The sequence below is a fragment of the Calonectris borealis genome, chromosome 6, assembly GCF_964195595.1.
Source record: "Calonectris borealis chromosome 6, bCalBor7.hap1.2, whole genome shotgun sequence".
In the NCBI taxonomy this organism is placed as follows: Eukaryota; Metazoa; Chordata; class Aves; order Procellariiformes; family Procellariidae; genus Calonectris; species Calonectris borealis.
Genome location: NC_134317.1, coordinates 22,339,529 through 22,352,393, shown reverse-complemented (window position 1 = coordinate 22,352,393; position 12,865 = coordinate 22,339,529). Strand labels below are relative to the sequence as shown.

Here is a 12,865-nt window from a genome sequence, read left to right as displayed (position 1 = left end):
TCTGTTTCCATCCTCCCCCGTCAGTACTATTACCTCTTCCTTTTGAAGCTGGGCTCTGCCACAGTGGCTAAAGGGCTGCTCTTGCTGCTTAAGCTCTCCCTTCCTCCCACCACGCACAAACTGCAGTCTGCTTAAGCCCAGTGAGCAGCAGAAACAGGGAGGGAGGGAAAGCAGGTGTTGTCAGCTGCTCTTTCTAGCTACCTGGAGCAGAGCTGTTGGCCAAGGTGATCACTGTTCTGCAAAACATGTGCTACAGAGGTATATGCCCTAATACTAGAAGACAGAAGTCTTCGAGTGTGCAGCGTGCCTAATAAAAGCCTGCTCGGAGTGGAGGAGGTGATCTCATGCAGAGCAGACAGCACAGTGTGACAGCCAGCACTGCTTACCACTGTCCTTGTCTGCACCTACAGTCCAGGTGTAACCGGCACTTCTTATGTTTTTGTAGGCTGTGGCAAAACTAACAGGCCAAGAATTAAAAGCTTATGCAAAAGCTGGAGCTGTGGCTGATGAAGTGCTCTCATCCATCAGAACAGTGGCTGCTTTTGGTGGGGAGAAGAAAGAAGTTGAAAGGTTTGTTTGGACAAATTGTGAGGTCTTTGATTTCTTTTTCCTGTAGCAATGTAATGCTGTAATGCACTTCAGAGTCATGGCAATTAGTCTCTATATTCTACAACAATGACCATCTGTTAGCTTTGAGAATTATATGCATGTATGTTACAGAAATTTAGGTTTCAAATAACATTACATATGCAAAACCAGTTTCATAATTCAATCAATCAGTGAAATGAAACATCAGCAATATTATCTTCAAGTCATTCCCACTTGTAGGAACGTACTGTCAAATTTTCCCCTAAACGTTGTCTGATATATCACTTCTGCAGCACATCTGAAAACTCTGGGTACTTTCAAGCTAAGTAAGAGAACTAGTGCCAGCAAGACATAATGATTTGATAATATTAAGCTGCAAATTTCTCTTAAATTTGTTTAAAATGTAACGTGGCTGTAGGACATGCTCTGAAGCACTGGCCAAATTCTCAAATCCTGTGTCACTGTGCTAAAACCGAAAACCCTGTGGCAAGGTATCTGCAGTGAGCGTGACTTTTCTTGTGCTTATTACACTAGAACATAAAAGGATTTCAGGATCTGGGAGCATTGCTGGTTTCAGCAGTGGTCTCTCAGTTCAGAGTGAGAGGTATCAACCTTATGTGGACCCTCTGTTAACTGTAGCACAGCTAGTCATTGAAGACGCCTCATTTTGTTGGTCTTTGCGCATTTTGAATTTTCTATCGAATTCATTTCATCCCCTTTTATTTTTGTCTCTTCCTACAGATATGATAAGAATCTGGTGTTTGCTCAGCACTGGGGAATTCGAAAAGGAATAATAATGGGATTATTCACTGGTTACATGTGGCTTATAATTTTCCTGTGTTATGCATTAGCCTTTTGGTATGGCTCTAAACTTGTCCTTGAAGAAGAAGAGTATTCACCTGGCACTCTTCTGCAGGTATCCATTTTAGCTTGATGCAACTTTTCTGGACTCTTTCTTTAAACATTAATTCTGGAACACGTTTGTAGTGTTCTGGTATCTGGTGGCTCAGTGGTAACAAACACTATATGTGTCTTTTAAAGATCATTACTCAGTATATGTATGAAAGTATACGACACAATTGGATAAGATTAAAAAAAAAATCCATGCTTATTTTAAAGATTTGAAATGCTGCCTACTGTGATCAGAATAACGCTTTCATTTGAGAGCCTGCCACACAACTGGCAGAGGCCTGAAACTAGCTTTCCCATTTTGTGGGTCAGCATGTGGCTTCTGGGATATCGGCTTCTCTGAAAAACTTAGTCAGTGATGAAAAACCCCATTGCGGTAAAGAGAAACCTGACCAAAGAAAGTTTTATCAAATCTAACCTCTCTCTCATGAATAGTTTCTGTTCCTTTGAATCACCATTTTGTGTTGCTAATTGCCCACCCAGCTCTACAGATGACAAAGAACGTGTAAACATATATGCTGATAAAAACACACATGGCTGTGGCTCCTGCGGTGTATATAAAGAACATACTAACCTGCACGGCACTTATGCATCCACTTCTGCACAGTAGATGCTTTAGACACTGATGACCTAAATGCAATGAAACCAACATCTACAGATATTTTGGTTATTTGCTTTAAGCCAGGACTGCCCAAATGGCAGGTTCCAGTCCAGACCCAGAGTAAATTTTTCCTGAACCTTGGTAAGTCTTGGGTGTTCTGATGAGACATCTATTTCTGATCCTTCTCTGCCTGTTGCACACCATGAGAGCTCCCAACCACCTGCAGCATGCAGTGCAAAGCTTCCTGTTAAATGGAGCTTGGTAAATTACTCTGAGAACATTGTGAAATTGAGTCATTCTGTTCAAGGAGGATGTCCCTCACAGGAAAGAATTTGCAACTGCTCTTGACACCAGTAGTTGGTATGAGGTAGTGCCGTGAAAAACAAAGCGAGCAATTTCCTTGTCTTGCACATAATAACCATAGTTCAGTGCTTCCAAATGACAAATGGCAAACAGTGGGGAGCTACCCTGTAGCTGAAAAATTGTGGCTGTCAATGGAGAGAGTCTCTCTTATGCTCCCCTTCCTCTCTCAGTTTCCAGTCATCTTTCTTGTACTTCATGTTTTCTACCATACACTCCTAGTCTGGCAGGGGGGGAGGAGGGGATGATCTGTGGATACAAAACATTTAAATATGCTTTTCCTGGTCTCTGAAAAACTGTCGTGCACCAGCCATACTGCATTGAGATACACTAAGCATTGCCTTACCTTCTTCTTCTATCAAATGTACAGAACCTGCTCCCTCATGTTCATGATGGATTCTGGCATGCATATAACCTACTTGCTTTGGGACTCGTTCACACAAGAAAATTAGTTTGTAGTAAAGCTGAGTATGAACTGATGGCATGATCTAACATCACAGTGTAGATATTTGCAGTGCACAGTACATGTACAGTAGATTCTTCCACTTTAGCCATGGGGTTATTCTCAGTAAACATCACTATGGTGCAAGGGAGAACTGAGTCCTGTGTACTTTTATTTCTTTCTCAAGAGTAGTGTTTCCTTACACACCTCGTCCATTTATCCTGACTACTGTTTGTGTTGTATTCAAAAGGCCAGCTGAGTCCTTGATTGCCTCTTAGCAGAGTTCTCAGGTATTGCCAGACTACAACAAAGGATTACATACCAGTTCTCCTAATGCTCAGGGTGAATGTTCAAACTATCAGCCACAACAAAGCAAAAAATGGACCAAAAGCCTACACCAAAGACATTATCCAAACCTTTATAATCTGCTCTGCCAAACCACCTCTGTAACTGAAAAACTAAGGAGGAATAAAGCAGAGTAAATTCTAGGAAAGATACGTTCATTCTGACAAGCACACCCTGGTATATTAGCACTGAGAAGAATAAGCTATACTTACAATACAATGCAGCTCACTCCTGGTCGTAAAAAGAGACAATTAATGCATTTGCATCTGTGTGGTATGTAAGTGGCACTTGAGTAAATTTACCTCAGTAAATATATCTAGGTGCACACATTTTTAGGCCAGGGCAAATATGAGATAAGTTGATTTACTTCAGCCTGGAAGCAAAGTTGTGAAAGACAGTGAAAATCCCTTCTAAGATGCACTTGTTTGCTTTATGGTGGGCTAATTATGCTCATATAGTGAATGACTGCAACTCAGCTGATGCACAAGAAGTCATTAAGCCACTGTAGTTTGATTTGCCTGTCTAAGCTCTAAACTGTAATAAAAATGTGACATCATGTTTTGTTAATTTCTTTTTGCACTTCTTCAGGTTTTCTTTGGTGTTTTAGTAGGAGCTTTAAATCTTGGCCAGGCATCTCCCTGTCTGGAAGCCTTTGCCACTGGCCGTGGGGCTGCAGCAAACATTTTTGAGACAATAGATAAAGTAAGTAATGAATTTTTAAGCTGTGTTACTTTGGAGTGGAAAAATAATTAAATAAGCCTCAAGCGGTAGTAGTTTTATCTACTGTGTAAATGAGGAAAAATGAGTGCAATTAAAGAAAAATTGACTGTGCAATAGAAAGGTCTAGTGGCAGGCACATGGGCTCAGAGAGGGCGTTGAACAGATTTCTTAAGTGGTCTGTTTCTGAATAATGAAGTTTTACTTCAGCTACTGCTGTTTCTTACTCCCATTTCTCCTTACGTATAATTACTGATCAGTGCTGGCCCACGGAAAGTGTACAGGCAGTCAGTAATAGTCACCTTGCAGCAAGCATCTAGCTCCCAGCCCCCAGATGACATCAAAAGATGTGGCTCTATTGGCGTTAGTGGCAAAGGTGGTCTCTGTCACCTGTCCCAGAGCTACCCTGAGTTAAAATGAGACCAAATGAGCACAGGCACTGGTCACGCACCAGTCATAAATGTTAATCACAATATTATCTAGACAGATAGATATTTGAAATAAGGTTGTCTGAGAGCCACTGGCATTTATTGATGAGGATTCCTTTCTATGTCTGTAAATTTAGTGGTTGGCAAAATACTGCTGATTTCTTAGCAGTACGTAGTATCTCTGGTCATTAATGAGCTTTATTGTGCTAAAAGCTGTGTAAACACGTTAAAATGCTGCTTGTCTTTTACAGAGCACATAAGGGTATATAAAGAAGTCTAGAGGGGCTGTGGTAATGCTAATGGACTTTTTAGTAACCCTTCAATGTTCTATAATAATGATAACACATATGCCTTATAAATGCACTTCATAAGCTAAAGCTCTAAGATAAACTGAAAAAGAGATGAATAAGGGAAGTGTTTCTTAGAGAAAAATTTAAAAAGCACAGAAAAGTTGCAACAGTAAGAATTAATCACAAAATTCAAGATAAGGCTGAGTCAGATAACCTTAGGGTAAAAAAAGCAAACTAAAGTGAGATTTCATCTGTCTAGAGAAAGGGTGACAAAATTAGATCCATCTGCTTGCCGCATTTGTAGATTTGTGATTAGACAGTAAAAGCACAGCTCTGCCCTGATACAAATTTTTTTCTGGTGCTAAACTTATAGCCATGCTGAACTTCCCATTTGCAGGATCAGTGAAACTTTTCTTCATAGCTCAGTATCTGAATTTAAGTAAGATATATTTCTAAAGAGGAACCAATCTTTTAGCTGTTCTTAACATCTTAGAACGTACACATTTCTCGTATTAAAATTCCCTTCAATCTGTTAGGCTACATAAAAAAATCATGCACGTTTCAATTATCAAATATTGATGTTGCTATAGTTTTAATTAATTCTCTGTTTTCCATGCTTCAAAATCTATCCTTAGAAAATTTTATTTCTTTGAGATTCCTCAAATTTCTCTTAGTTCTCTGCTCATGTCTAGCAGTCCACAATACCCAAGGCCTGGCCAAAGGTATGTGAGACCCAAAGCACTTCACGGGAAAACTTCAAATCAGGATTCCAGCTCTTAGGACTGGGTGTGCAAGGATGGATGTTTTAAATGCAAAGTGGTGAAGCGTGCAGAATTTCAGGAATGAATTGGTTGTTCAGTGCTGTAGGAGAATGTTTTTATGAGCAAAGTAGTGCCATTGTATTCCTGAGGAGATGGCTAAATTAACTTAATCAAAATGCCTCACTCAGTCAGCTATTCTGTTCCAGCAAAAACTAGCTGAGTGATTGACTGTGGTAATTGCAGTAAGCCTAAAATGAGAAGAGGGTGCATTCATCTTGCCCATACTGGTGACAACTCCCCCATCACTGTGGCCTTCAATTTTGTGTCCCTTGCCTGCTAGCCCTGGGGCAGAGCCTGCTGCTGGCTCAGTGCAGCCAAGGGCTGTTCAAACAGAAGTGCCAAGACTTTGTATGGTATTGGGAATATTTATCTACTGCAGCAGCGTTGGCTGTTTAACAGCAAATAAATAACACAATAAATTCTATCCTAGAAACCCACCATTGACTGCATGTCAGAAGATGGCTACAAGCTGGATAAAGTACGAGGTGAAATTGAATTTCATAATGTAACATTCCATTATCCCTCCAGACCAGATGTAAAGGTAATTATTCATCATCCATCCTGTGAACACAATTACTGTAAAGAATCAAAATATCCTGGTTCTGCCAGCAACTTCTAGATTTTCAGTGAAGTTTGTTTTCCAGAAGCCCAGACCCTCTGTTTAAAAGCAGACTAAATAATTCTTCTATTAAAGGGTTCTTCTACTTACCATTCTGCTTATTTTACCATTCTGACATATCCATTGCCATACATATTCCTTGCTGCTGAAATAAACTCGTAGTAATTTCAGACAAATTCACCTGCATACAGCTTCTCTTACAATCAATTATGCACTTGTATCAACAAGTGCTAGGGTAGGACACAAAGTAATAAGCTGAATGGTGCAAGGAGATTTTATAAAACTCTTCCATTATCCTGGGGATGCCCCATGTGACCCATTAAAATGCTAGGAAAAGATACAGGAGCATTGGCTATATACCTCATTGTTTCTCTACTACTGTGTTAAATTGACAAATTCTCCTTAGAAAAGCAAATTATTGGACAAACAAATGAGTGTTATTGCTTCTAAAGACAGAAGCATATGACGTATCAGATTTTTCTACATAATTTCACTGTTACATTCTTAATATTTATGTTTTAACAGGGATTCATAATACATATACAGTATTCTTTAAAGGGGATTTATTGCCAAGTTCTCCAATGGTATTAACTTGAGTAGTTCTTAATGATGAACAACAGGAACAAACAAAGATCAAAATCTGCCTGCCTGTCATGAAAAACAGTGCGCTGCATCTACAAACTCTTTAAACAATGTAAAAATATTTGGCTTTCTTTTTCCTCTTTCTTCATAATATTTTTCTGAATTTTGTAAAATTGCTTTGAATCTTCATTTTAAGATACAGAATATACCCACTTGATTGTGTGACTGTGAGAGAATTAGAATGGATAGATTCTGTTTCCTTTTTTTTTTCCTCTCCAGATTTTGGATAACCTTAATATGATTATTAAAGCAGGGGAGACAACAGCTTTTGTTGGAGCTAGTGGAGCTGGAAAAAGTACAACAATACAGCTCATCCAGCGTTTCTATGACCCCACTGATGGCATGGTGAGTATACCAGTCTAGAATGTGTTTCTCTAGCCTTAGGGACTTGAAAGAATGACATGGTTTCTTCTCCAAGGTGGGAAGGAAGACTCCTAACTTTATTTTCTTTTTTTTTTTTTAAATGAGCGAAATATCCTCTTGTGCATTTCAGGGGAATGCTGAACAGTCTTATCAAAAATAGTTATGTGAAAGAGAAAAACTGTTAGGAGAAAATAAAAATTCAGTGCTAAATCTGAGTAAAAACTATACCTATAAATATGATAATTAAGGAGTGACAAATCATTTTCCATTCTGGAAAACACTGTATTGAACATTTAATCATTCCATAATATTGCTTTAGTATATGCAATTACCATTTAGTAATGGATCGGCTAAGAATATGATTTACATTTATTAATAGTCTCATTCCATTTATGTGTTCCTAGTTGGCACAAATCACATACATGGGGAAATACCTGTATTTGAATATATAAAAGACAAAGAACCGATTTATTCTAAACATATAATCATAATTTTGATGATTACTTCCCACCTGGTTTTCTTTCTGAGACCAAGCAAAAACAGATATTGGGAAATGAAATCAAAGAGCACAATTCCTAGGCCCAAGAACTAGTGCAATGCCACTGCATTGCATTCTTTTATGTATGAAAGCTATTTTTTACACTGGTCGTGGAAATACAGCATCACAGGCCCTTCATTTCCATTGTGTCTTTGTCTCTGAACTGGAGGGGATAATGTCCCTGACTTTTTTCCTTTTTTTTTTTGTCCATGTTTTAATTGGCTTCTGTAGATTACCCTGGATGGCCATGACATTCGTTCCCTTAATATCCAGTGGCTACGCTCACAGATTGGTATTGTTGAACAAGAGCCCGTGCTGTTTGCCACCACGATTGCAGAGAACATTCGCTATGGTCAGGATGAGGCTACCATGGAAGACATAATCAAAGCAGCCAAACAGGCCAATGCTTACAATTTCATCATGGACTTGCCGCAGGTATGCTGTGCCTTGTAAAATGTTTGGCAGAATTTGATGGAAAAATAGAGAATCATTTTGTCCCTCCACCCATGCAGCCATTTGTTCTCAGATGGAAGGGCAGAAGATTAATATAGACAGTAGGCAGTAACCTTTCCTTTGACTAGAGCTAGTTAGGTCTTACTATGTGTATGTCACCAAGTTAAAAAAAAAAAAGAGAAGACTTAGTTCCTCAGGAATCATATGCACAGCATTCAATGTCACGGTAATAATCATAGCATGGTTTTAAAATATGTATTTTTCGTGCTATGGAGATCTGTTTCTGCTCAGGCCAAAAGCAATTTAGACCCCAGACTCTCATTAGCCAGCATATGTTTTTGAGCAGTCTGTACGTTTTTGAGCAGTCGTACCTTGTACGAGCTCTGTAAGTTAGCTGGCGGTTCCCTCTTCCCCAGTTCCTTCTCTTATGATGGCAGGGCTTTGATCAGTCCTGTGGTATCCTACTCACAAAGCCCATATTTGATAGTACTGGGCTGTTTACTTTTCAAGAATGTTATTTTGCCAAGTAGCTTCTCAAAGGGACATGTTACAACAGTGAACCTGATTGACAGGATTCAAGTACTATTAACTAATGTCAGTACATACTTTTTATCCTCCATCTATGCATTTCCAGGCTTCCAGGAAACTATTCATAGAAAGACTGTGTAAAGGCCCCAGTTTATTTCCTGGAAATGGAGGAATAAACAAGATTTAGCTCTAGGTGAATATAATTAACCTGCCTCTTGAGATGCTAGGCTTTATGTATTTATTTAATTCCTATCTGAACCTGATGCCACCAGAGTATGATGTCCATGAATCACAGACACAGTGTTCATGAACCACAGGCCATCACCAGACAAGTCCAGCTCTGTGGAAAGTTTGCTGGTGAGTCATCTAATGGAGAGTGGGCAGGTGTTTCCTCTCCGTTTCAGCTTTTGCTGGTAAAGTCGTTTTGAGCCAAACCAGAACATTTCACCTTTTTATCAGTACATAGTTTTGGCCTGGGGTTGGAACCCCAGTTCAGGCAAAATTATGTTGTTCATTATGAAGGAAGTTATTTCATCAGCTCTCCTCTGAATCTGGTGCACTAACAATGTTTTTCTCTTCAAAGATAGTAATTTTTTAAGTCTACTCACAGGACAAATCTGAGAGACATTTTACCAATGTCCTCAGAAGCTTAACAGACCCTTTTGCCACCTGTTGCATTTTCGTTTTTTTCCTTCACACAGCAATTTGACACTCATGTTGGAGAGGGTGGAAGCCAGATGAGTGGAGGTCAAAAACAGAGGATAGCTATTGCTCGAGCTCTTGTGCGAAACCCGAAAATCCTGCTACTGGATATGGCTACGTCAGCACTTGATAATGAAAGTGAAGCTACTGTCCAAGAAGCACTTCATAAGGTTTGCTGTAGCATAGCATAAATCAAACTTAAAAGGGCAGAAATTATTTTTAATGCACTCTGCAGAAGGTGCTGCTGAATTGCAACAAAACTGTGAAAGGCTTTTCTTAATAGCTGTTTCATATGCACAAGTAGAACCTTAGTATTATTGACAGAAAATAATTTTTTCTTACATTGGGACATTAACAGAAATCTATAGCGCCCTTTGCTCAGAAACAGATGCTCATCTATGGGCTATGGATGGAGTTCAAGTCAAAGTCAGCTGAAACTGCTAGAAAGACTCCTATTGATTTGACCAAACTTTAGATTACATAGCGCTAGTTCCAAGCATTTCTGTTTGCTGTCCTGGGAATGGGGCTGTTGTTGTTCCCTGTCAGGCTCGCCTTGGCCGCACAGCAATCTCGATAGCTCACCGCCTGTCAGCCATCAAAGCTGCCGATGTCATCGTTGGGTTTGAGCATGGAAGGGCTGTGGAGAGAGGAACTCACGAGGAACTCTTGAAGAGGAAAGGGGTTTATTTCATGTTGGTGACCTTGCAAAGCAAAGGAGACACAGCACTTAATAGAGAGGCAATGGAAAGTAAGAGTTTTGTTTTCTTTTATAAAATGACATGAAATTCCACAGATTGCAGATTTTTTTTTTTTCAATGAGGGCTAGTTCCTTCTTTTTTTTTCTTCCGCCTTTATGGCTGAATTTTAGCATTGATAGAAGTAATACATTAATAGCCCTGGACAAAGTGTTTTTACTGCATATGCACAGCATGACCTTCCTAATATAGATCTGCCCTGAAACATTAATCCTGACCTGCAATACCCATCATTTTATAGCTCCATTTAGTGCTGACAGTCCAGTCCTGCTGCATTTGAAATGCAAGCAAATTACAGAATATGCTGAAACCACCCTATTTGTTTTACTAGAGGCAGATTTGAATCAAAACTCTCAAATGGAGGTCTAATAGAATGATCTGTTGTATTTTTGTGAAGTATCATACCTTGGATATGATTATCTTAAAAGAAGAGAGCAATTACAGTGCTAAAATAGGGAAACAGCCTTTAGCAGTCACATCCCAAGTGAGATGGTCCTTGGGTTAATATCCAGTTAACTTCATCATGTCAAATACAAATATAAAACTTGTGGTACGTGTAGGTTGAGTAGCAAGGTTGTATTACATTCCTTGCCTTCTACAAAGTATTCCAGTTATGACTTGGAGACGCTGCACTTTTTTGCAGAGCCACAGTGGACTTAGGTTGTATTCAATTTTTGCCCAAACTGAAAAGCTTCATATACTATATTTTACAGCAGCAGAAAATAACATGATTGAGCCAAATCTTGAGAAAGTGCAGTCATTCAGCAGAGGAAGCTATCGGGCCAGTTTGCGGTGAGTCTTAAAAATGATTGTAAATCTCAATATGTTTCCAGATCTGTATACTTTGTCCCACTATTCCAAAATCCCAATAGTGCTAATGAATCACTTCTCTGTATGTTGCGTAAAAGAGGGTGGATGGGCTGCAAGCATTTTACTAAGACAGAGTTCACTTGGAAAGAAATAGCTTGGGTAATATGTTACTGATTGAAGGCCCATGGATAAATAGCAAGACTCTTAATTTTACTCCCCTCTCTATCCATAGTACCTTCTCTCCAATTCTGGTCTACCGTGTTAATATTCTATTTTTAATTTTACTGCCATACAGCCATATATTTGTATTGCCTAATGCACTTTCAGTCCAGTCACTTGAAAAATGACTTGCTGTGCAATTACTTGAGAAATCAATGCAATGTACAAGGACATTTTTATTATGGCTTCTGCTTGATGAAAGTTAAAGCATTTTACAAGCCAGACTGTCTGGTAGCTAGACACTTACTACTTCTTTCAGGCAAGCCCATGTCAGACATATGCGGCTGAATACATGTCTCCTGCATTACAGGGTTATGTTTTCTCAGGGGTGCAGGTGGATTGTTTCAGCATCCTGTTTTGCTGGACTGAATTACTTGATAGTGATAACAGTGAATTGGCTTGTGCAAATATAGTAGCATACACCACAATTTTGCTTAACAAATTACACAGCGCAGGGTACATATAAGACAACGTCTGAGTGGTGGGGGTGGAATATGATTTTGAAAAGTATTTGTCCCTGTTGTGGGATATTTTCTTCTCAAGAAGTTGAGAGAACATAGAAGAAGAAAGAAAGAATCCATGGGATTTCTATGATTTGCTTCAGTGAATCCTGATGTAGTTGATATGAAAACTGCACCTGCTTTGCAAGCAAGTATTGTGTCACTGAGCTGTGAAGAACAGACCATTTCTGTCCTCTTTACAGAGCTTCACTTCGGCAGCGCTCCAGATCTCAGCTCTCTAATGTAGTCCCTGACCCTCCACTATCCATTGCAAGAGATCATGCAGAGTCTATGTATCTTACGCCTTCTTGTGAAGAAGATGATGGACAAGCAAAAAAGGTCAGGTCCAATAGTTTGTTATTAAATTTTCAACTGAACAAGTTATATTACTTGATAATGATAACTTGTAGATATGTGCCTCTGTTATAGGAGTTGTTGGCAGATAGGTCTTCTTGGATTGATCCTTTTCTCTCCTTAAACAAAACCACAGTTTCAGTTCTTATCCTCTGTATAAGCCCTAGGGTGCATTTTGATGGCTGTTATGCTTATTGGTCCATGTAAAATTTCTAGCAGAGCATGCCCTGTTGGTAAATTGTTGTATGTTGTAGATTAAGTTGAAAAAGACATGTTCATAAAAGCTGAATTAACTGACAAAAAGTAAAATACTCAGTCTGTGAAATGTAATAGCCACTCAGTGGTACAAATGACAGTGCTTCTTGTTCAATAAAGAGTAAATTCACTTTCGTCTCAAAATCATCTGGAGACTTGAGTAAAGAGAGACCCTCACTGCAACCTAACCCAGACTCCTTTCACTGACAGTGTCCTTGTGCAATCAACTAACATAGAAAATTAAGACAGCATGCCTTAAAATTGTGCAGAATATGTAGGAATATACACAGAGGGTTTCCAAAGTGCTTATGGAGCTCCCTGCACCAATTTGCATGGCTACGGTTGTTCAGTGCAGAGAGCAGCAGTTAAAAGTCACTGTTCTTGCTATTGCTAAGCCTATTCTGTGGATAAATAGAGGGCTTTAGTGCTGTCACTCTGGCACTAGCTCAGAAGAAAGAGAAAATACAAGATGCTTCCACCCATTCGTGCTTGCACATTTCTAGCGGATAGGTCTTCACAGTATCTGTTTTGTCTGGGCATTTCCAACCATATGAACTGAGGGAGATGAGCAGGGCTCAGCACACTGAGTGTTACAAAAATTCTTCACAAATGAAACTGCAGGGTAA

At 39.3% G+C, this 12,865-nt stretch overlaps 1 protein-coding gene across 1 annotated transcript in view; it reads left to right on the top strand.

Annotated features, from left to right (window-relative positions):
- The window catches only part of ABCB11 (ATP binding cassette subfamily B member 11), a 43,678-nt gene that overhangs the window by 15,516 nt on the left and 15,297 nt on the right, over positions 1-12,865 (top strand). Inside the window, exons 9-18 of the mRNA XM_075153895.1 lie at positions 446-570; positions 1,330-1,504; positions 3,834-3,947; positions 5,932-6,042; positions 6,982-7,107; positions 7,895-8,098; positions 9,346-9,516; positions 9,893-10,094; positions 10,815-10,893; positions 11,834-11,969. Of these exons, the coding sequence (XP_075009996.1) occupies positions 446-570; positions 1,330-1,504; positions 3,834-3,947; positions 5,932-6,042; positions 6,982-7,107; positions 7,895-8,098; positions 9,346-9,516; positions 9,893-10,094; positions 10,815-10,893; positions 11,834-11,969 (1,443 nt within the window). The remainder of the gene's footprint in view (positions 1-445; positions 571-1,329; positions 1,505-3,833; positions 3,948-5,931; positions 6,043-6,981; positions 7,108-7,894; positions 8,099-9,345; positions 9,517-9,892; positions 10,095-10,814; positions 10,894-11,833; positions 11,970-12,865) is intronic.